Raw genomic sequence first — 25,597 nt, 5'->3', positions numbered from 1 at the left:
CAGCTCCATGATAGTGTCTGAGATGTCACAGGGCATCTTAAAAGAGTCAGTGCACAGTCAGATTCACAACTGAATCTCTGTTACAGTTGGGTCCGACTCTAGAGCGGGAAGACAGAAAGCAAGCACTGACAGCATTAGCCTTAGGTATGGTTCTTAGAATTCTAGCTTCAGGACAAAGAACCTGATGCTTGAAACATCTTTATGTTGACATCTCTGGCCTTGAGACCAGCTGTCTAGGGAGTCCACCTTTAAGGCCAGATCTCACCAGTTTCAGTAATTACCTTATGTAAAATTAGGCAGAGGTGGCCGTGAAGTAACGGGTGATGGTCACAGGTGAAGTATTCAAGATAAATGTCTAAAGTTCACTCCATTATACTAAGTTTGGGATTTTGTTACTGAATATCACTGACAGACGTGACGTGTCACTTCTCTCCATTGTTAACACGTGCCTCTTCCACCCACACTTTTTTCTATGCTTTATCAATATCAAAATTCTCTCTTTCTTTGCATTTCCCCAGTGCATCCAGAGTCCTTGTCTCTGGAGGAACCCAAGAAGAGGCTACAATTCAGTGATTAAGTTTATACTATTTAATCAAAGAATCAGTATTTATGGGAGATTTTCCAGTCATCACCTTCATCAATTATATTCCACAAATATCAAGACCTGGACAGTACTTTCAGAAAATTGTATAAAGATTTATAGAGACTCCTTTATGTAAATATAAAATATATTTTGTCAATGGAGCTTTATAAAGAATTTTGTCTGATGCTCTACTCTTATTGGAAAAAGGGGATCAGGTCTGCTACATTTTAATGCCTTTCATGATGGCAGAGTATGCTTCTGTTTTATTTACATAGTCTGCAAAGACAAAGCCACAGAAACCCTTTCCTAAGAAGCTCATTGAAAAAGTTAAGCTTTTTAGCAAAAAAAAAAAAAGGCCTGGTTTCAATGAGAGAACTTTTCTTTTGAAGCAAAACATTGTTTATTGGAAAATGAAGATGTAAAGCAAGCTACAATATAAATTATTCTTTGTTGAAAATTGTGTTGACTGCTTTAGCAGAAAACCTCGGTCTGATTTTCATGATGAAATACATTCTTCTGACTCCACCAATATACTTCTGTTGGTGAAACTACAAGGCACTTCAACCTGGAAAAAATTGCTACTGACTGAAGTAATCACAGCAAACAAGTACCAGACATTTCCCAGTGATTGTTGTTCTGACATTGTTTGATAGAACAGTTAAGGATATTTGCAAAAGTTTGATACTCCGTTTATGCTTCTGCTGCCTAGAAATGATGTAGCACATGCAAACATACAAACATAATTTAAAGGGAACTTTGTAATTTTTAATTGGTGTCTAAATGTAATCTTTTGTAACTTGCACATATTTGCATTAGAATGGGTGGGAAGTGATATAGTATCTAGTTGGGTTCTCAATATGTGCTGAAATGTTTTGTAGGATATTGACTAACTAGATCTTTTGGATGAGCTGTTAGAAGTATATCAGTGACTGGTAGTGCAAACACTGAAATTATGGAGCTAATGTGTGAATGACTACCTTTTTCTTATACAGCTGTACTCAGATTTAATCATCTTTGCATTTAGTGAAAGAAGTCACAGGTTTATTTAGCCATTTGATATTTCTAAGTGTATAAAATATATTCAATAAGATTAGCACCAATTTCAATATGCACCAATTTGAAGTTGACTAATAGGATGTTTTATTTGAAACATTGGCATTAGGTTGCTAATTTTTTTTTTTTTGTTATTTGCCCATTTGTAACAGTTCATGAATCCTATGTGTATAAACACACACACATATATAAATTCAACTTTTTTTTGTTTAGAATATTTTTGGAAGAAAAATTCTGTCTGGCTCTCACTGCTGTTAGAGGATATGGTCCGAAGGCTTTTCCTCACTGGGATTTATTACAATTTATTTTTGACATCACATATAGGATGTTCCTCATAGTTCAAATGTAACTAAGAAGTCTCATCTCATGAACTCTTCATTGTAAATAAAAAACTATGCACATGACTCATGCTCTCAATATAAATGTTACACAGAAAACTGTGTACTTGGATAAGCATTTTACTTGCAGATCTAAGCATTTGTTTTTAAAAGCTAACAAGGGCTCACCCATCTGTTCAATATTCCAAAGGAACTTACTCTCTCTCTTTTCTTCCCAAATACAAATTACTCGGACATAACTATATTCACTGAAACTTTTCCTTTAATATCAGTGAGTAATACAGTGAAGGTGTTTTCCCTACTGTTCTGCAGGTATACCACCCCATAAAATGTGCATGCTTTAGTTTCTGCAGAAACTGAAGGCAACTATGCACATGTGTCTGTTCTTCAGTATAAAAAATGCTGCTTTCCCCTCTCTTTCCTCAGGTGCCTATCCAAGACTCTCACTGAGCTTCAGGTTGAAGAGAAATATTGGATATTTTATTCTGCAAACCTACATGCCCTCCATACTGATTACCATTTTATCATGGGTGTCATTCTGGATCAACTATGATGCATCAGCAGCAAGAGTTGCCCTTGGTATGTGCTAAGAATGAGTGGGACATTAAAATGTCATACTGAATGTAGCCTTCAGAGGTTGTTAAAAACTCTAATGTGATGTCAGTGTTTTGATATTCCAGAATAATTTACACCAATATCATGTCATCTGGTATTGCTTCAAAGTGATAAGTTTTCCCTGCATGCAAGAATGAAGCTACCGCTAAGTCTCTTGATGTGAGCTGCTTATACAGGTCTTAGACTTGTTCTCATAAAAGCTAATGTTGTTGTCAGTAACTTAATCTAGAAGACCAGCTCCACGATCATACTTGAGTGTGGGCTTTTAGTCCAACTCAGTGTGGGAAGACAAGTGTGGCTCCTAGACTCCTCCTGAGGTGCTGGGTATTTTAACTGACACTGGCAGGAACAGACTTCAAGAACCATTGCTAGTTCAGCACGCGGGCACACATTAGCTATAACATCGCACCTAACTTGGTATGTAAAGTGCGTGATTATGATAGCTTAAAGGGCCATTTATCTCATGGAAAACATAGATTTGGAACAGGTGGGTGATACTTCTCCAAGATCTTTTCTGATCAAAGTATCCTTTAAATAAGGGAAGATTACTAGAAAAATGTGTGCTTGATACACTGGAGGGAAGGGATGCCATCCAGAGGGACCTCAACAAGCTTGAGGCGTAGACCCGCATGAAGTTCACCAAGGCCAAGTGCACGGTCCGGCGCATGGGTAAGGCAATCCCAAGCGCAAGTACAGGCTGGGTGGAGAATGGGTTAAGAGCAGCCCTGAGGAGAACTTGGTAATGTTGGTTGATGAGAAGCTCAACATGACGCATCAATGTGCACTGACATACCCAAAGCCATCTGTATCCTGGGCTGCATCAAAAGGAATGTGGCCAGGAGGCTGAGGAAGGTGATTCTGTCCTTCTACTCTGCTCTCATGAGACCCCCACCTTGAGTATTTCATGCAGCTCTGGCATCACCAGCATAAGATGGTTGTGGACCTGTTGAAGCAAGTCCAGAGGGACACAAAGATTATCAGAGGCCTGGAGCACCTCTCCTGTCAACACAGGCCAAGAGAGTTGGTTTTGTTTAGCTTGGAGAAGTTAAGGCTCCGGGGAGACCTGATGACACCTTTTAGTACCTGAAGGAAGCCTACACAAGACCTGGGGAGGGACTTTGTACAAGGTCACGTACTGATAGGACAAGGGGGAATATCTTCAAACTGAAAAAGGGGAGATCTAAATTAAGAGGAGATTCTTGACTACGAGGTGGTGAGGCATTTGAACAGGGTGCCTAGTGAAGTTGTGGATGCCCCATCTCTTGAAGTGTTGAAAGCCAGATTGAGTGTATCTTTAAGCAACCTATTCTAGTGGAAGGTCTCCCTTACCATGGCTGCAGGGTTAGAATCAGAAGGTCTTTAAGGCCTCTTCTAAGCCAAACCATTCTGTAATGGTTTAGTAATTGTATTCTCCAGTTTAGTACTACCACTAAAACCATGATGCTCCTCACTTCCCTCTGCCCCCTCCTGCTTCTCCTGTGATTGACTGGAGAGGAGAATTGGAAGCACGAAAGGCAAAGATCACACACAGGTTGAGATAAAAGCAATTTACTGGAAACAGCAATGAGACAATAAAATGAATGGTAGGAACAACAATATTAATAACAAAAGTGTGCAAAATACTCACTGTGGAGCTCACAACCCAACTGCAGCCATGCCACCCCAACCCAATGTGCAATAAAAGAATCCCTTGCCCCCACTGCCAACAATGATGTGAGGTGATATAGAATAACCTTCGGGTCCTAGCCATGCCCCCTTCTGGCTACTGCAAAAATTAACTGTGTCCTGGCCAGAACCAGGACAGATTCTATGACAATATCTCACAGAAAATACTTCAGCTTGTACAAAGGTACTCAGGGATAGATGCAGCTAAGGAAGATTAAATGGGTCTGTAAATCCTTATGAATACTGCTGCCTCTCATCTTATCCCAGATTCTGTCTTCAACCCCATGCTTCCCAATAGCGCATACCTTCCTACCCCAAAGCTTGTCACTAAGTCTGTGCTAACTTCCTGATGTACTCTATTACTTTCTTAAAACAGGAATATATACCCTAGTTCCCTTATCTTTCTGTAATGTACCATAGCACATCCAGTCTCCAACCCATGCCCATGTGATTCCCTGTTTCTGTACCCCGTACCTCCCAAGATACCACATACCAAAGCAGGGTGGGGAGATAGCTATACCTCTGTGCACCATCATATTACATCATAGCATCTGAACTTGGGTAGCTGAAGATATTGTAGATTAACTGCAGTTACTGAAGATACCATGGATTAGCTGGTATGTGTGAGCCTGACAGAATCTGGCATTATCACTCAGCAGCTAGTGTGTGTTCAGCAGCTTGCGGCTAAGTAGCTTAATAGGAAGTGGGGCATAGAGTCCAAACATCTCTGATGTATTCATAAATGAACTACTGGATACCAGAGTTCCACTGGTGACACTGTGACTAAGTTAGGGGAGCACTTCAAACACGGCAATCAGCATCTAGATTTTACATAGTGGCCAGAACTGCAGAGAACAGGTGGTTAGACAGAGGTTACCAAACTCAGTGACATTTCATGCCCTTCTATAATAGGTTCATGAGATTTTTCCTTGTTTAAGGAACAGGACTGTCTCCTGTGGCCAATTTCTGTGTAGCACAAGTTCATCAAGTACTGTAAGACAAATATTAGAACAAAAGTCAGAGAGTACAAAACAAGCTCAGGAGACCAGATGTTCTATTTCTGATTGATAGAAGGTCCTTTTGAGAGGACGAAAAACCATCTAATTGTTCCTTCTGAGAAAACAGTTAGTGACTCGGTGATTACGTCTGTGATGTTTGTATAATAAGTTTAGTACCATGGGTCTAATCCTATGTTCATTTATATAGCCCCTCTTATGAGTCTGTAGCTGATACGAACTGGTATCAAAGTTTAAAGGCCTTGGATGTATGTAACTGGCTATGAAAAGTGCAATATGGAAAAGGTATACCTGCTGGTCTAGGCATTTGTTAGAGGAATCGTTCCCTGTGCAATTCTTGGGACACAGAGACAAGCTTTTACTCAATCCCTACAGGAAGCCTGTGTTTTCTGCAAGAGCCTGATTCTAGTTTGTTTACTTCCATGTTTTGCTCCTGTCCTTGGTTCCTTGCTGCTCTGAACCAAATAGTTGCCTGTAGGATGAAGACAAGGTATGGAGCAAAGGACAGCTCATTCCAGAGACTGTGTGCTATGGACATGTCAGACAGAGGCTGATACAGGACTGATCTCCAGAGAATTATTCAAACCAGTCTGTTCTGCTCTCTCAACTTTTTGCTAGTTAGCCCTAGAAATTCCTAAATTCAGTGCTTTGAAGGAGGAGAAAAATAATCTCTACAGTTCTCACTTGTGGGAAGAGCTGTCATCACAAGATTATCTTATTTTTTTATCGGGGGTGTGTCAGCTGCTTCTCTTCCAGCTGTGCTTTAAAATAAAATATTGATCTTCAGAAGGACATTTGCCTCTAGGGTTTCAGGATCTCCCAGGGAATGTATTTCCCTTTAGTTAGTGATGGCCATCTTTCTACTCAGTGTACTTAATCTTCTGGATCACCAAACATCTGACATCAATGCACAATTGTTTCACAGTTTAGAGGAAAAGTACTGAAAACCACATGATGCTGACCTACTGAATATACAAAATACCTGTTATAGAATCTCACAGGGTGCTACTACAGTTCCCTGGAGTGGCAATGCTTACACTGACAGTTTGATTTTGAGTTGTATTGTCTTATTTCTGTCTTTTCAGGTAAAAGAAGCTGTGCTTTATTATATGGTAGCAACTTTTTATTTTGTCCTTTATTTTTACTCTGCCTGCATTTTAGTGATTACTTATAAACTGTTGGTATAATTATGGAATCAGTGAACACAGTAATAGAAGGGACCTAATAGAATGGCTTACCTCAAAATGTAGACTTATTCCACAAATCAGTGTTCTCAGCAACTTGTGATTTGTGATTGTCATAAGATTTCCAGGAGAGATCCTGCAGTTTATTGTGAGTTCAGTCAGACTGACAATAAATTTGGGTTTCTTTCCATATTTTCAACACAGTGCTCTGTAATTTATTATCAGGTGCTGTGTCCATCCTTAGATAAATAACTGGTGGTTTGACCTACCTTATAGATTTCACTAGATATTTTATTAGTGTCCAGTTGGTCATATAAAAATGCTGCTCTCATTCCTTTTTCTTTCCACAAATGTGCATACCTGTCTGCCTCTCACTGCTTACTTCACTTCTTTCTGTGTAACTAGCCACTGCTCCAAACTAGCCATCCAATTCTGTTCATATATTGTCCTTTCCTTAAATAGGTGTCTAAAATAGATGGGATGAACTGCTCTAGAAATGTGCCTCTCTCTCTCCATTTACTAAAAGGGGGCCTTACAGGACTAAGGTCAACCAACTGTTTAACTCTTAGAAATCTAAAACTACATGGGGGAAGTCTTTCACTATCTATATGAACACTCTTCCTATAGCAGCTCAGTTTGGCCTTCATGGAGGAGATTTCCAGTACAGCTACACTGGCTTCCATGAAGCTGTGTTAACTCACAGTAGTGGTGCCAGACCCCCTTGTTAGCTGTTCCCACTGATCATGTGAAGGAAATAATTGTAGCAGAATAATGATGCATCAAGCTTTTATTTTTCTTTCATTTGTAGTGATGTCACCTTCAAGATGTCTTTCACAAATTTTTAGGCTTCTTCACACTGACAAGGCATATTTGCTAAGAAGGAAAATAAAATTGAAGCATGGTATGCTTGGAGTTGTAAGACATGTACTCTTTTTCTTTGTGTAGGAATTACAACTGTGCTGACTATGACAACAATCAACACTCACCTGCGAGAGACTTTGCCTAAAATTCCATATGTTAAAGCCATTGATATGTATCTCATGGGCTGCTTTGTGTTTGTCTTCTTGGCCTTACTTGAATACGCCTTTGTCAACTACATTTTCTTTGGAAAAGGCCCTCAAAGGCAGAAGAAACTTGCAGAAAAAACAACAAAGTCAAACAATGATCGCTCAAGGTTTGAAGGCAATCGGGTACGTTTTTTTAATCTATATATGTTCTGTCCATTCTGTTATTACAAAGAATAATTATTACAAATATTATTTTGGCATGAAATAAACAAAAAGTCTCTGTAGAAACATGACCAACCACATTTTGTGGACAAACTTTAGCATTTTTATTTTCAAGAACCATCATAGAAGAACATATTTAGGTATACAGATATGAAAGTGAGTATGATCTGTATGAGAAGTAAGTGTAAGGAGACAGTGAGAGTGCAGCTAGCTTGAAAATAAGACATCAGATCTACAGAGGCGCATTTATTTATTTAAATCAAGTATAATCTAACTGTGATTGTAAGTACCTACATACAGGGAATCCAGGATCTGAGCAGTTTTTCTCACTTCAGTTAGAGCAGACGCATTTAATACCATGGGAGAGAACAAAAAAAGGATTAGTTCTGCCATGCTAATTAATTGACCAGCATAATTTCGCACTGTGTGTGGCAGTGGCATCTGTCGCTGGTTAAGACCAGCAGAAAAGTCCTAGAGAAACTTTCAGATTGATTTCCAAAGCATGATATTGGCAAGTTATGCGCCAGCCTATTTCCTTGATTGGAGTATTACTTCATCCAGTGAATATCCTTTTTTTTAATCTTTGGAAGAAAAATTCAAGGTATTCAATAGTATATGACATTAACAAGTCATGTCAATTTAAATAGAACATCCTTTTTTTTTTACTAAAATGTGCCTGAGACTTTTTCATTCAGTTCTGTAGAATAAGACTGTTTTTTCTATCAGCTATAAATTAGAAGAGTTCACAGTAACAAAACTACTACCTGTTTATCAAAACTAGTATCATAAAAGTAATTTCAAGCTATGTTTTTTTACCCTAATAATTCTGTCTGCTATAGTGAATTTAATGCAGAACTACACCTAATTATCAGCACTCATATCTGTGAAATAATTTTGAACCAATAAACATATTTTTGTCCACTATATTATGAAACCAAATTCTCATCACAGTTGGCAGCACTGCTTAGAACTAAAATATTGGGAAGAATTAGCTCCCTTTTCTGGAAAAATAAGTAGTCATAATAATAAAAATTACAGATGGGGATATAGGAGTATCAGAATTGAAAGCTATGGAGAAGATTTTAACTGCAAGCAGATAATGCAGATGTATGCACTAAGGGTCAGATCTCCCAGTAGAAACCATCTGTTGAATCTCATCCATTTAAATGATTTATGTAATTCAGTACAAGACTTGTTAATGGGTAAAATACCACCCCATGTCTGTTGGCTCTTCTATCATGAGATCAATTCATTTATATTGTCAACCCTAACCCTAACTCTAACTCTAACCGCTTCATACTCAGTTCATGCCACTTTTATATCCTGAATCTGCTCATACCATATATCAACCTTTTTTTTTTTTTTGGCTCACTTTTGACTTACAACCTTTTCTTTTGTTTCTGGGCCATCGTAAGCAAATATCATGGATTGATCTGATTTTTCTGCTGCTTTAGTATCAACCATGAACGAATGAAAAATTTCTTCACAGGAAGAGTTGTCAAGCATTGACACAGACTGCCCAGGGAAGTGGTTGAATCACCATCCCTGGAGATACTTAAAAGATGTGCAGATGTGGCACTTAGAGACATGGTTGTAGTGCAGTGGGGTTTGGTCTCTTCTGACATGTAACAAATGACAGGATGAGAGCAAATGGCCTCAAGTTGCACCAGAGGAGAATTAGATTGTATATTAGGAAACATCTATTCACAGAAAAAGGAGTCAGGCATCGGAGCATGCTGCCCCAGGAAGTGGTGGAGTCACCATCCCTAGAAGTGTTCAAAAGGCATGTAGAGGTGACACTTGGGACATGGTTTAGTGATGAACATGGTGCGGGGTTAATGGTCAGAGTCGATGACCTTAAGGGTCTTTATCAACCTAAGTGCTTCTAGGATTCTATGAAATAAGGATACAAATTCAGTACACCAGATTTGAAAGAAAAATGTGTAACTGTCTCTTGAAGTCCCAGCTGTGAAAGGGAACTCTGTATGTTTCGTAGAGTCACATATAATCATACTGACTGTGAATATTTACTGTTCAAATGACACAGGATAAATAATGAGGTATAGTCCCGTTCTGTGCAGAAAACATTCTATCTCCAGGCCTCAGCTGGTAAATTCAACACAGCTTTGTTGCAGTTACTGGATTCATTGCCTTTAGAGAAGCAGTGTCAGCATGCAACAGGATCAGACAGAGACATTATGTAGAACTAATCAAAAATCTTTGTTTGAATCAAAGCATAGACAAAAAAATGCAGATTCAGTGGATGTAGGATGTCAAATTTGAATTTCTCATTTCAGAAGCACTGACAGAGGCAATTGGTCAGGGCAGCTAAGAGGTCCCATTGATTTCAGGATGAGCATCTCAGGAAAAATGCATCTAGCAGATTGTTTAAAGGTAAACTGGTAGGAGAAATGAACCCAACTCAAAAAGAGACTGTAAATCAGAGTTACAATTTAATAAAAATATTACAATAAATGCAATGATATAAAGAGTAATTGGTTTTAACCCACAAAAACCAGAAGTATAACCCAGTACCCTGGGGCACGTGGTCCCCCTGAGTCCAAAGTAAAAGGAAAGGAGAAAACCTCTTGGTGAGGATGATGGTTGCAGTCCTGTCAAGGCTCTGGTCCTCCTCTGGATCCAATGAGCAATACCAGAAGTCCCCAAACCCCAAGATTATATATGCTCAGGTTGAGATGGGAATGCCCAGTACATCCCCTAGGGTCATGAGTTTCACAATGGGTGATTTACTCTGTGAATCATGGGATATTTTTGGAGTCCTTGATGGTCCATTAGCAGACATGACCCCACAGACTGGGTGTGAAGGTACAAATGCCTCCCCGAAGGGGAGTTATCACACCTGAGTCATTGGTGTGGAGATCTTATCTCACAAGGTTCTCGAATACCCAGCCTGTAGCCTAAGAGGTCAGGTGTGCCCTGGGCAGCTGCTGCATATGATCCATTATTAACAGTTTGTTAGAAATCATATAGAGGGTGTAGAATACACAGTTTTGGTTACACGCAAATAGTAATAATCTAGTCTTGTCTGCTCTAACTAAGACACAGATCTACTTTGGACTAAGTTCACCAAGGCTTTGGGACACCACAGCCCTGAAGCAGGAAAATGAAAATGGTTTCCATGCTTCTGGATCATGCCCACCATACACCATACTGTACAGATACCTATGGATGTAGCAGTACAGGTGGTCATGCTAGAGTTTTGAACATACTTCTATGGAAGACCATATCTGAAAGCTCTACAGCCTTGGTTCAGACCTCTTCAGGATCAGTAAAGAGGGATTAACTTCCAATCTCTCCTTTGGTAGCTCTTGCAAATCAGTGAATCTGATGGAAATAGCAGGTGCTTGCTTCTTGCTTTAGAGGTGGAACTCAACGCTGGATATTCTGGGTGAGGTTCGCAAACCGGCAAGCATATTGCAGAGTAAGAGAGGCTCAGAGACATAGGTGAAGACTACTTTGTGTGAGTTCAGTGAAATTATTGGGTTTATGATTTTGGTGAGGCTTCCATGGAGTGTAATTCCATTCAGAAAGGGAAGAATTTTAATCCTGGGAAATGTTTAAAATCTCATGTGATTTGGGGCTAAGTGACATTTTTAAAGAAAGGGAGAATGCCTAAAAGCAGGCAGCCCTCTTTGCAGCTGTCACCGCTATTTCATGGCTGTCAAAGTGCATGCTGTGCTGGAAAGAAAATTGTAAAGGGCTCAAATATAAAACTGTAAGAAGGCATTATTATTAGTTTATTTCTGACTGCTATTTTGGACTGATTTGTGTTGCTGCTTTGTTTTAGTAATTGAATTTGCTTGTATATGAACTATGTGTATGAGCTCCCTGTCACTGATTTAGTGTGCTAGCTCAGGGTACTGGAAGAACAAAACAAAACATAAACCAAACCAAAAAAGCACATTAGTCCATTTATTGTCCACATCAGATGCTGTAACTTGTGGGTGTAGTAAGAGAACAACTCTGTGCTGTGTCAGGACCAGCCTGAGTCAGGAGTGGCTACGATTCTGTAGAAATCATTTGTGTTGGAAGGAAGCACTAGCAGAGCAGAGGAAGCTCAACATATTTCCTGATGCTCAGGCCCTAAATTCAAGCTTCGCTCTTACAATTCCCGAACCTGAGAGTGCTGCTAAAGAAGTGTCTCTCTCGTATTGGTCTGTCTGAGATGGAGTTCATTTCCTCATCGCAGCCCTCACAGTGCTGTGTTGTGCATTGGTAGCTAGAAAGATAACACACCAGTGTTTTGGCTACTGCTGAGCAGTGCTGGCACAGCATCAGCACTGCCTCTCAACTTCCCCCCAATCAAGAGGGTGGAGGTGGGCAAGATCCTGCGATGGGACACAACCAAGCCAGCTGACCCAAACTGAACAAGGGGATGTTCCATACCATATGACATCAGCTCAGATATAAGATAAAAGCTAAGGGAAGGAAGAGGAAGGGGGAGCATTCATTATGTGCAGTGTTTGCTTTCCAGAGCAACTGCTGTGTGTGCTACAGCCCTGCTTCCCGGGACATAGCTTTACATTACTGCTGATGGGAAGTAGAGAACAAACCTTGTTATTTTCTGCTTCACTTGTGCACATGCAAACATTCACTTTTTGCTTTAGTAAACTGCCTTATCTCAACCTACAAGCAGTTTTCCATCTTATTTTCTCTTCCCTCTCTGGCTGGGAAGGGGAGGGATAGAGTGTCTTGGTCGGAACCTGACATCAAGCCAAAGCCAATCCACCACACAGGCAGAGGAAATGATTAGATGGCTGTGGGAAAATGACATGTTATTTTCACTCAGAAGTGGTTTAGCCCATGGAAGCCAATAGAACCAGCATGGATACTAATACTGCAGTTAATTTTTTGCACATCAGAGGACTGAAGTCTGGAGTGCAAGCTAGTAGATTTCATTATAAACACTCCTCTTACAGTAGCAAAAGGGATTTTCATGCTTTCCTAGCCTTACTTGACTGTAGAGTTGGGGAGTTTTAATAACAAAAGTGTTCTAGACCACAAAACCGACAGATGTGGGTACATTTGTGTTTTATTTGATAATTGCTTTGCAAAGCAGTCATTTTTCATGCTCAGTAACTCTTCTTTCAAATGCATGCATGTGCATGGTCCTGCGTCAGATGTTACAGATTTGAAAAGCCAAAACTGGCACAGCCACCCCCATGTTGCTGCTACTGCTGCCATGGACCAACCTCTCCAGTGCCAGATTTTTTGGTAGTTCTCCCTGAGTTATTCCTGATACGCTGCCACTAAGGCTTGCTGTGTTGAGAAGGGCTCTGCCAGCTGCTGCCACTGAGCTGCCTGTTGGCTTCACTGCTCCTGTTATGGCCTGCTGTCCAGCTCTGTCCATGTATTGAAGCCAATGAGCCAAATAGCTCCAGGTGTAAGAGAAAGAAGAGCTCTCACAGCATGGAAATGGCAAAGCCAGTGTCCTCATGTTGCAGAGGTAACAAAGAAAAGCAGTGGGGAGAGACAAACTCTGCCCTGTATTTTCCTGTGTAGAACTGCTGAAGGTGGCATGATGGCTGAAGCATGTCTGTCTAAACTGGATCTCTGGAAAAGGTTTCAGAAGATTCAGAGCTGGTGATGAGATGAAACCTGAGTGAGCCTTTATGAATGACTCATCTGTGTATCAGCAGCTGACTACAAAGAAAATTTCATACTTAGCCATCTCTTCTTTTGACTGCTTTTGCATCACATTTTATTTCAGATAATGCACTGTAAATTGTATTCCTCACTGAACTGTTCCAGCCTATCCCAGTAAACCATAGATATTGGTGACAAACATAAAATGCTGCTTTTTTTTATGCATAACCTATTTTCATACACATGGCAGTTTTGGATTGAAAACTTTTTTGAAAACCTTCATACTCTTCTTCATATATTGAGGGTAAGCTCTAGGGTAAAGGGGAACTGAATTTTGATTTTTCATAAAATATTTATTCTGACTATGGTATTGATCCCAATATTAAAGTCCTCTGATTGTGGAGAAACTATCAGAATGTTTTCCTATGAAAACTGATCACCATTGTAATGAATCAGTTCTATTTCTCCTGTTTGTGTTTGCAGATTCAAACTTCATTTGTAGCTCTCAGAACTTTCAGATTTTTTCTTTTAAATAAGGCTCAGATACCACCTAATTTACAGCTAACAGCATGAGAGATCTCTAAGGCAATCCTGTTCTCACTTGTTTTTCGCTCTTATGATGAGGCTACTGGAATATTCAGATGGTGAGCATGTGTTTTAGACATTGCTCCTTCTGGGCCAATCCACAGAGGTTCTGATATGTTACAGTCCCCTGCTAAAAACATCACTTCTTAGTTCAAGCTGTGGCAATTTATGTTTTCATTTTGGTGGGACCAAAATTTCAGCCCCAGAGCATCAGTCAGGAAGGTAACTATCACACAAGTTCAGTCAAGCTTCAAACCCTGTGGCTGTCAGACATGTGGGAAGGGTTTCCTTTGAACAAAAATAATGCGTAACCTGTTATAAAAAGGCCTTTCTGATCAGCCAGTGTCTGCATATTTTTTTAGCTCTGGAGATTCTTGGCTCAAACCCCTGCTGTTGGCCAGGGCATCAGCTTACCCTCAGCCATTGCTGAGAATAGAGACTCAGGCCACTTAAATCTACTTAGCATTTTTAAAGAATTTTTAATTGTAACAACCTTTCTCAGAAGCAGCATTTTATTCTGAAAATTAATATCTTGGCTGCTGTGGCAGAATTATCACTCAGTTTAAATTGGGAAGTATGAGAGTAGCAAAGCTGGCAGTATTCTTTGGTGCATCTTCATCTTCCCTGGATACTTTTTTGGTGCTGTTTTGAGCAGTGGGATATTTTTGAAATATGAGTGTGATGAGTAGGTGCCAGATTTTGAAATATATCTGTCAAGAGTGATGAGCACAGTTCTTGTGGGAAGAACTTTCATCCTGTAGCTGATGATGGGGACATTCAGTGTGCACTGGGAGACTCATACATGTACGAATTTTGTTGTGCAGCCACTTTGCACAAGTATGAATCGTTCAAATCCAGAGACAGTAAGAAGGATTGTATGTGCAATTCACGATACAGCCCAGAAACTGTAAGAGTTCAGACAATTTGAAAAACAGAGCAAGAGAGTACCAAGCATTTATTTTGTTTCCTTCCTCTTTTCAAATACATCAAGGTTAATTGTCAAGTTTCATTATTAGTTAGAAGACAGTGATAATAATATTGAAGTTCCTAATTAGTTTTTTCTTCATACTTTCTTTGTCTTTCAAGATCTTTCCATTGTGCCAGTTGTGCTGGGCATCCTGGGCTCATCTACTAGGCTAATATAACATAATTATCTCATTTTTGGTGGTGATTAATTAATATAAACATATTTAATTGGTAGTGAGAGAACTGTCAAATTTGAGACTCAGAAACAACACTCAACACTATAATTTTTGTTTTGCTTGCAGTTTTAAATTATTTTTAAAATATTCAGGGCATAATGTGGTCAATGAATTTAGCTTTAAGAACAGATTAGGACCTGATTGCATACTCTTCTACATATTGGAAAGCCATTCATGCATAAATAAATATGATAAAAAGTGCTGTCACATAGTTTACCCCGTGCAAAACCGCTGACACTTCCACTAGAGCAGATCGGGTGAGAATCAGGTAGCCAGAGCCTAGAATACAATTTACACCAAAAATCATTTCCATTGTATTGCAATTTGAAGTAGAGGTCTGTTTTGTGGGATAATGATCAAGGAAAACTAGCTGATGGAAGCATTTTGGATTTCAGTTAAGCTTTTGATGCCAGCTCTAACAGTATCGTCCTGGACATCCATCATTCAGCTGTATAAACACATCCTGCAATGGGTGAACAATTGGCTCACGGATCAGGCACAAAGGGGTGAATGAGGTAAATTCAGACTGGTGACCTGTCACTAGCAGGGTTTGACAGGGCTCCATCCTCGGCCCAGTGCTCTTCATTTGCGTGAGTGGCTTGAACACAGGACTGACTGGAAGGGATACTAAGCTTGCAGATACAAAATTGGAAGGAGCTGTTGACTCCCTCCAAGGCAGGAAGACCCTGCAGAGAAGGCTGTGAAGGACCTTGAGAGGAAGCAGCTGAGGTCACTTGGCTTGTTTATCCTGAAAAAGAGAAGGCTGAAGGAAGACCTCATTGTACTCTACCTTCCACATGAGGAGAAGCAGAGGGGCAGGCACTGACCTCTTCTCTCTTGTGACCAGTGACAGGACCCATGGTAATGGCATAAGGCTCTGTCAGTGGAGGTTTAGTTTGGATATCAGGAAAAAGTTTCTCACACAAAGGTAATTGGGCACTGGAACAGGCTCCCCAGGGAAGTGGTCATAGCATCAAGTCTATCTGAGTTCAAGAAGCGTTTGGACAAGGCTCTCAGACACATGGTGTGTGATTCTTAGGGCTGTTCTGTGTAGGGCTGGGAGTTGGACTTTGATGGTCCTTGTGTGTTCCTTCTAACTCAGAATATTCTGTTGTTCTGTATGTACTTGAATATTAATTTTTATGTAAAATAATGCAAGACTAACTACAGAGACAGCTTTTCATTATGTTATTTGCCCTTTTATTACTTCACATGATGGGAAGTGTTTACAGGGTATTTAAAAATTTGGGATTGATGAACTACTAAACATACCTATCAGATTTGAGCACCTCTTTTTATGTAGTAGAGTGAACGACTTACAAGGAAAAAGAGATTTCCTTGTAACATACTCCTTAAAATTTATGGAAAATTAAACAGAGAATTAAATGTACTTGAAACAATTCAGACACTGCCTAACAATAAATTAAGCCTTACGGTAGGTTCCTGACCATAGTAAAGTGTTTACAAACTGGCATTAAAACTGAAGTTTTCCAAACATCTTGAGTGGAGACAGGTATTCAGTAGCAGCTCTTGTTTTTTGATTCTTAAAAATAGAATACCTAACATCTAAATGAACCAGGATCTCAGGTAGAGTTAGGAGTTCAGGACTTTGCAGGTGTAAAAGGGCACTGAAGTTTTGGACCTAGAACATGCTATCCAAATTGAGTCCACTGGTGACGTGGTGTTCCTCCAAGAGCAAGGACCGGGTTCTTTGTGAACATTATGAAATTCTCTTAGTTCTGACTTTAGTTAGGTGAGTTACGGTCATTTTTGTGTAATGACTTCAGACTGCTGGAGTCTGAATTTTTCATTTGAGTTGTAATAATGTATAGTTCAGAAATGGTGAACCTTCAAGAGTGAATCTGCTTCTCAGCCTCCAAGTAGAGTACTGTGAGATTCATTCACTTCACCCTGGTGCAGGAGCTACAGTTGTTCAGAGATGAGGGGATGAGCTTTGATTAAAATTGATTTTGAAATAAGAGAATTAGTTTTGCATATTTATATCCATGCTGATTCAGCAGGGAATTAATTAATGATTTGATACTCAGCTGTTTTCATCTGTTTTGATGAGCTCGCTGGGAAACATTCCATGGAAACAACCATCCCTTGCTTGTGCTGGGGAGGAGATATGAGCACCAACAAGAGACCACAGTGGAGAAACAGGAAGCAATGGCTTCAAGTGGAGCCACAGTGGGCAGAAAGGAGGCTGCAAGAAGAATGAAAACACAGGGTTCGCAGAGAAGTCTTAAAAAGATAAATATTTTGGTTAAAGAAGGATGGTAAAGAGTGAGGGGAAATTCATGAAATCCACAATGTCATTTTTTCAATTTATATCAGCATTTGACAGTATATCTGGTGCTAACATTTTGGGGAGAATTTTGCATGTACAGACAGTGACATTTTTGAGCCAGGTGATAAAATTATATTCTAAGGAGTAAAACTAATGTTTTATCAAAGACTTTGGCCTTGTTTTTCATGTGTAGCCATGACTGTCTGTAATCCACTCAGCTACTTTTCTTCATATATACCTGGGGTAACATTTTCCCTGGAGCCAGTGAGCAACACTCATGTTCACTCATAGAGGATTTTGCCTTCCCTGTATATTCAGGCAAACATGAATTGACTTGCACAGGATACCCTGCCATTATTGGTTTGCTTCTTTGTTCATTGAGAGAGCTTGTGTACCTTTGTCAAAGTAATTTAAGTCATTGCTTAAATCATGCAGAAGTCATGTTTATGTGCAAACACTTTTTAACGTGCTGCATGCATTAAGTATTCATACTTTAAGACATCACCTTAAGATTGTCATAAAGTATTAGCATATAGTCCTCTAATGTTGTTAAGGGCTTAGGTGGTTTATCCAAAACCTCTGAAGGAATCAATTTGAGGGAATATATCTCAGGAGTATCTGTGAATCAGAGCCTGATTTACTTTCTGCAGACCCCGTCTCTCCATCTGCTCCTTCCTTGTACTTGACATGCAAGGCTGTTGCTCCGTTAACAAAGAGATGCATTTCAAAAGTATATTTCCAAATATGTTTCATTTGAAATTTTGAGAAAAATACGTGCTGTCATGCAGCTTCATAGGACATAATGATATCTTCAGACAAAGAATCTGCATAAACATTGGAACTTTCTTGACCACCTTTCTGGTTTCATTTCTAGATGCAGTGACAAACAGTGAAAGGCAGCAGCATCGTTGGCACATCAAAGGCAGAAACTATGTTAGGGTGGCATGTAAAATGGGCAGATAAGGTGAAGAAGGCTATGCAGTTCAAAGAAATAAATGGAATGAAATTAATTCCTTGGGCAAGAGAACCATAAGTGTACACTCTTGTCTTGGGTTGAGCTGGCAAAATAGATGCTTTCAACCAACAGCTCACAACAGCCCAGGCTCGATGTAGGAGGACAGAGTACCCCATGGATGGGCTGGTATCTGTGTATACGTGGTGGTAGACAGATTCAGTAGAGATCAGAAAGTCCTGAGAAAAAGAGCAGCTGATATCTGTAGTGGTGGAAGGAAAGAGAGTAGAGACCTATGAGGGGAAGGCAGGGCTCTCAGTATGAAACCCAACAAAATGGTCTTTGCTATGGCATTTTTAGAAAACTGAAGGACATTCCTCAAAGCCTAGGAGGAGATGGGAAGGGAGATGGCATGATACCGTGGGGGTCCAGATGAGATATTTAGTTTTAAGCTTCATAAGAAAAATGCACATTGTGTAAAACAAATCATGATCATAATTTGTACTCTTTGTGGGGAAAAAAAAATGGAAATTGAATCAGTTTTTTTCAGAGACCACCATGAGTAGTAATGATACCCATGGCTGTATTTTACACTTGTGTTTATTCCCTGGTTACAGATCCTGCTCAACAACATGAACTCCTTTCTACAAACCTCAAGCTCCTACTTTTGTACCCAAAGGGTTTCTGCCATAGGGAAAATAAATTCTTCTTAATCACCACTGAGGCTTCTCCACCCAATTATTTTGGTTCATGTTATTTATTTTTATTTATAGGCACTCATCTGCATAATGTGCCATGGCCTACAGCAACAGGATGTTTTAGATACCTTAGTTTTTTTTTTCTACTTGCTTGTATATCATTTATAGCATTTTATATTCTTTTTCCATTTGCAAGCAGCTTGGCAAAGCATTACTGATATACTATCATAAATGTCTTCCCTGAGAAGAGATAAGCTGAAGCATCAATAATTGATGAAAGAAATATCCATTTCACAGAATTTTAACATGACTGAAAAAAGTTAAATGCGTATGGACAGACACATAAGTACGCATACATCTAATGTATCACACGAAGCTTGCAAAGGATGTGGTATCAGATGACTGCAAATTTCAAAAGTCCCTGACAATAGTCTGTTTTTACAACCACTTTTAAACAGATGCTTCCAGGATGAGATGTTCAACTGCTACACAGTTAACATACCTAGATCATGTGGCAGGTTAGAAAAATAAATTAATTGCAAGATGAATTGTGGGTGAATAAATTGCATATATAAAGGTGGAAACTATCCTGTATTCCATGATTCACTATCTATTTCTGACATGAAGAACTAAATTGTCTTCAACAGAGTCACATGTGCATTAACTGAAAGTACCCAGAGCCTTCATTTTACCTTCAGGCATTATTTTCCTTGCCCCAAAACTTGCAGAGAAGAGCTGATCCCTATATCAGCTGCGTTGCCTGCACATCCTTCAGCATGCAGAGCATGGGGCACAGGAGTTGTGCTGCCCTACCAGTGAAGCTACCAAGCTTCTCATCAGTGCCACTCACAGTGAAGTGGGAAGATTTTCTGGATTTAAGGAGCTGTACACAACTCTGTACTGCATCTCTCTGGCTACTCAGGAGGGCTGGAGAGTCTGGCCCAGAGTTTGTTAAAGACTAAACGATCAGAACCTTCTTCTTAACTACTGAAAATGGGATTGCATTGCTCACTTGTGCTAAACACTGTGTTCACTGCCTCTGAAGGGCAGAGTGCCACCTATTTCCTCAGTTCAGCAGCTTTCTTCTATATCTAAGTTCATTGGTTTTTAAGATCAATCACCCTGACAGAAAAGCCCTGCAGTTAAGCATTGCCATGATTGGAAAACTGTGCAAATTACTTTGGAATGAAAAGAGTAAGAAATACATTGTAAATAAGCTCTGTGATTGTAAAATGCAAATAGTTCAGCACATCAGAACTGTTCTTTCTATTTTAGGAAACTTCACAGGCCCTTTTTTTTAACCTGGTTTTTATCCCAGATAGGAAAAAAGAAAAGGCTAGTTCAGTTTAATTTAATTTCCTACTGTAGCAGAGAGATGATCCATCCCTTACTCTCTCCCCCTATCACCAGCAAAGCAGAGGTTTCGCTGAACTATGCCATCCTTCAAAATGTGGCTCGCTTAGAGGGAGAAAAAAATGATTGGGCTTGCTAACTACAGTTCTGTACTGGATGTTTGGTAGTATGATGATAATGCTGTTTGTAAAAGTATTTAAGTACTTGCCTAATTTTAAGCAACTGAGTAGTGCCATTTTTTAAGATTATCCCATGCTTAAAATTAATGCATTATTTTTAAAACATGTATAGGTTTGGAGATTTACATACACCCACATTCTCCTGATTGATGCCAAGTCTTTTGAAAGAATTTATATTTCTATTTTTGCCTCCTAGGTGGACACCCATGGAAACATTCTGCTAACATCACTTGAAATTCACAATGAGGTGGCAAGCAACGAGGTCACCACCAGCGTTACAGAAGCCCGAAATTCAACTATATCTTTTGACAACTCAGGAATCCAGTACAGAAAACAAAGCTCACATCGTGAAAGCTTTGGAAGGCGTTCTTCAGAAAGAACAGGCTCCCACAGCAAGAGGGGCCATTTACGAAGAAGGTCTTCGCAACTGAAAATAAAAATCCCTGATCTAACAGATGTGAATGCCATCGACAGATGGTCAAGAATGGTGTTTCCATTCACATTTTCTCTTTTCAACCTAATTTACTGGCTATACTATGTTAACTGAGTGACTGAGTTTTTTTAAAGGACTTCAATTATAACAAGTGAAGTACTACTTGCCTGCAGAGTTTATATATATATTTATATATATATTTATATATAAAAATATATATATGAACTTTTACTATGTAGACCATACTCATGTATGTGTGAATACATGTAGCAAAGAATTGTGTGTACTTTAAAGCACATACTGCAGAGCATAATTATATGTATGCACACACACATGAACACACTCATTCTGAGGTTGTGGACACTTTAACAGAGAATGCACTTCATTGGAACTTCTTGAATTGAAAGGCAGGTGTTAAAGCAGCAAGCCTTGAGAAAATGTTGTATATTACCACTACAAAACTCTGATTGTCATAGAAATTTTTGAACAGCTGTAATCATGTATACAGTCAGTATTTAGTATCATCATTTGTAAATGCTGCCATACACACTAATCATGAAGCAGTAGAGTTACACTGGTGCGTTTAAAATAAGTCATTTATATTGCAGATCCATCAACTATGATACCATCAAGACAAATTTATTTTTCTTCACTATAATTTCTCGGGTTTATATATATCATAATACATTTTTCCCCATTCTGAATGGGCATCATTTTTAAGGATCTCTGGCTTTCTCTTCTGTACTAAGAAATCTGATCATGGGAGTGTTGTAGGTCTTTGGAGACATATACAGGTTTATAATAATTCAAACAAGCATTTTAAGTGTCCATCAACAGTGAAATGAATCTTTTGTAAGTACTGTAAATGTACAGCACATTTTCCTTCCCTTGGACAGGTTCCAGCTGCCATGTCATTTTGAAAGAGAACAGCACATTTTTAGTATAATTTAGCTGAGAATTCAACTACTGTCAATGTGTTCTACATCTGCTGTAGATTTAAAGATTGTTATTTCAGTGAAAGCATAGAAGATGTCTCAGGTTATTTGTTACTTCGACATGAAATCACCTAGTTGTAGCCTTTTTTAAACCTGCATTCATATTATTTAACATTCTTATAACATTGTATGTTAATGTAAAATATATTTGCATAATATGCATATAAGTATATTTTGTCAATATTTTCTTCCCTGTGCTTGCTATTGTGACCGCATGTTATGTCATATTTTTGTTTTTGTGATGTTATAACTTTTTATTCTCTAGAGTTGAGCAAATAGAGCATTTCGGATACTTTGATTCAGTAATGGAGCATTTTCAAATTTTATTTATATACTGGAAATATATACACCTACACTTACCAAGATAGTGTGCTGCCATCACACATCACAGGAGTATGTTTTGTTTCAGCATTAACTGCATTCTAATATATCCTTCATACAAATGTAACACCTTTTGTTTTCATCCCAATTCGTTCCCTCACCAGGGTTCCAGCGTTTTTCAGTCCAGTAGATTGTAGTTTTCAAGGTATGCCAATTGCAGATCTGTAATCTTAATTTGTTATTTATCAGAACTAAACATTTCTAAAGAAAAGAAGATATATTTTTTGTAAGCAGTGTTTCTATCATGTACATTCTCAAATAAGAAGAAATACAGTAGCTTAAGTAGATCTAAAAGAACAGAATTCAGGCTTAGCCCTGCCAGTTCTCTGCATGTGGAATTCCTCTGGAATCCACATCAATGGGATATTTTGACAGATAGAAAGCTTTGGATACTAGTTACAGACTTCTGTGGGAGAAAATATGTGTGGATAAGCATCTAGCAAAAACACCAAGATGAGATGAAACTGAAAAGGCTGCCTTGGCTCTGTAATGACCCATATGCTCACTGGTACTTGATTTATCTGTAAGTAGAGCAATGATACTTGTGTTTCTGCTTTTACAGTCCATTGGTGTTCACACCCCTGTTTGCAGCTGAACTGTGAAACTTTGCTCTGGACTGAAATTCAGCAGAGATGCACCTGGATTGCCAAGGCTGTATTTCAGTTCCATCCTCAGAGCACGACTGGGCTCTGCACAGTTGCCTTGTGGTGCAGCTGCAGTGTGATCCTCAGCCGGCTGTGTGCACCATAACCCTGGCTGCTGGCGTGGGCAGCATCAGTGCCGCAGTCCTGCTGCATCCTTGGCAGTGGTGCAAACTGACTGGAACTGCAGTTTTTAAGCACTCTTATCTGCAGATAACTATACAGTATGAAGAGCCTCAAAGGAACCTGTGTAGCTGGAGCAGAAAAACTTGGTGTTTAAAAGCTCGTCAGTGTTAAGTCCCACTGGTAAACCATAATGTATTATAAGCTCTGTAATAGCTCTTCAAACCATGAAGGGATTATGGAGCACATTGTCATCCTTATAATCAAAATAACTAACAATTAATCCTCTCCCAAAATATTAGCTATTAGAATTGTTGAAAACTCCTCCCAAGTTTTTATCTGAATAGCAAAGTATATTTAGACAAAAACATCTCATTTTAACAAGAATTATAAATGGTAGGCTTTACTTTACAAAAATTACCCTACTGAAATGATCTCCAAGCAAGTCTTCCAGTAAGTGCCCTAAGTAACTACCCTGAAAAGTGGGATTCAAGAAGAGAGTTGTTCTGCCCTCATGGTGTAATGGCAGCTCTCCTTATTCAAGACCCAGCTCCTAGAAATCTTGTGGTCAGGCAGACATCTTCAATAAGTTACTTTTTTTGATTGTGATAGAAATGTATACTCCAAGTACCACTGAATTAAGTTCTCCGGTGGTCTCAAACAGAATTTCCAAGCACATAGAAAATTACTGTCTGGCCAGAGCAGAGACAATGTGGACTTTTCAGGACCCTGCGTGGGCAAGAGAACTGAGTCTCTGAGGACTCCCTCTCTTACCCTTTGCACAATTGCAGGGCAGCATGTTACCGCAGCCCCTTTCAGGGAACTGAACTCCCCACCTTGTCTGTCATCACAAAAAGGGGCAGTTGCACATTTCACCTTTTTCACAAGATTTCAGGTTCATTGGTCTAGTTGAGTTCCATGGGACACAAACAGCTTTAATCTTGAATAGATCCAAGTCTTGATTTGACTTGATAAAAGCCAGGAAAATCTCACTTAAGGTTAGCACTTCATCTTACATAAACATTTTTGTGCCTTTCTTTGCCAATTCCGTTCCTTCAGTCCCAGCACAATTTCTTGCACACAAACACACGAACACAGACACACACATACAACCATGTATTAACAACAGTGTTTGCCTTGACCTCCCATTTTCTGGCTCTTGTCCCTGTATGCTAGTTGCAGTATATGATTTTAATCATAGATGGCTTTAAGACTAAAAATGGTAATTTCAATCAAATCACACCGGAGTAATGTATTTCATAGCTAATGAACTCCTTTATAACTCAACACTACTATAAATAACATTTACACATCATTTGTTTGTAAAAGGCATTAAAATAAAAAAAGTGGAACTATCATCTGCTATAGCCCAAAGGGTCAATAAAGAGTAGAAATATTATGGTGGTTTAATGCTAAGTTGATTTCATCCCATTGTAAAGATAATCTAAAACCCAGTCCTTTTTGCTTAAGGCACATCTATGTATTTTTGGTATTCTTCAGCAGTGAAAAAAAAAAGAATAGTAAAATGGAATGATGAAGAGATGCTTTATGAAAATATTGATGAATTAATATTAATTTATTAAAAAGGATTTAAAGAATTTTTTGTGGTGTTTTTCTGGGGATGGAGGGAGTGTAATGACTGTTTAGCCAAATTTTAATGTTTAGTTATGTGTTAAATATCATTTAATGATTACTCTTACACATTTTATAGGGGGAAAAGAGCATTTTCTTACTGACACACATGTAGCAGAAGACATTCTTAAGCCTTAAACTACTATATTTCTTACTATTTAATATAGCAGAACAAGGAAGAGAGAAAAACTGCATCCCCTGACTGAGCAAGATTCTTAATAGCAAACCAATCTGTCTTCAAGCTGGGATACTGCCAGTTAAGAGCAGAAAGTTTGTTCTGTGCTTTGTATGAAAAAGGCCTTCTTTTTCCTCCTTCTGTCCAGGAGGCAAAAGAGTTCTTGATATCAAAACAAGGCAGTGTTTATTTATTTGTTTCAGTAATCAAATAATAAATATTACAAGCCCAAACATAATACTTTCTCCTGCTATGCTAATTGTATCAGGAATGTTAATTGTGTTCATTACAGTTTTTGTTGCTAAGTATTAGTTGTTTTATAGGAGTCAGGATACAGACAAGATTCCAAGAGGACATTTTAAAGATATCTTGACATTAGTTCTACAACCCATTCCCCCAAAATCAAAAAAATACCTTAAAAATTTGTAAAGCAGGAACAAGCTGTCACATGCTTGCTGAAATCCCATAGTAGCTAATGATATATGTCACAGCTTTCAGGAGTAGATAAAATATTCAGCACTGTAGATGTAATGGCCTTTGAAATCAACAGAAAGGCTTCTCTGATTTGAGCACATTTTTGCTTACTTTTAGCAGTGCTTCCTGGATCGTAAGCAACATCTATGATCAACTTTTTTCCAATCTAAACTGCATTGTAGGTAGAAAAAATT

At 38.9% G+C, this 25,597-nt stretch overlaps 1 protein-coding gene across 3 annotated transcripts in view; it reads left to right on the top strand.

The window, feature by feature from the left end:
- Positions 1-24,691, top strand: part of GABRB3 (gamma-aminobutyric acid type A receptor subunit beta3) — a 211,302-nt gene extending 186,611 nt beyond the window's left edge. For all 3 annotated transcript variants that reach the window (XM_071547731.1, XM_071547743.1, XM_071547736.1), the window contains 3 exons: positions 2,401-2,553; positions 7,400-7,644; positions 20,746-24,691. In XM_071547731.1, the coding sequence (XP_071403832.1) occupies positions 2,401-2,553; positions 7,400-7,644; positions 20,746-21,096 (749 nt within the window). In that variant the 3' untranslated portion in view covers positions 21,097-24,691. The remainder of the gene's footprint in view (positions 1-2,400; positions 2,554-7,399; positions 7,645-20,745) is intronic.
- Positions 24,692-25,597: the final 906 nt, after the last annotated feature.

This window comes from Pithys albifrons, chromosome 1 (genome assembly GCF_047495875.1).
Source record: "Pithys albifrons albifrons isolate INPA30051 chromosome 1, PitAlb_v1, whole genome shotgun sequence".
In the NCBI taxonomy this organism is placed as follows: Eukaryota; Metazoa; Chordata; class Aves; order Passeriformes; family Thamnophilidae; genus Pithys; species Pithys albifrons.
Note: the sequence above shows the minus strand (reverse complement) of the source record. Positions and strands in the feature narration are given on the sequence as shown.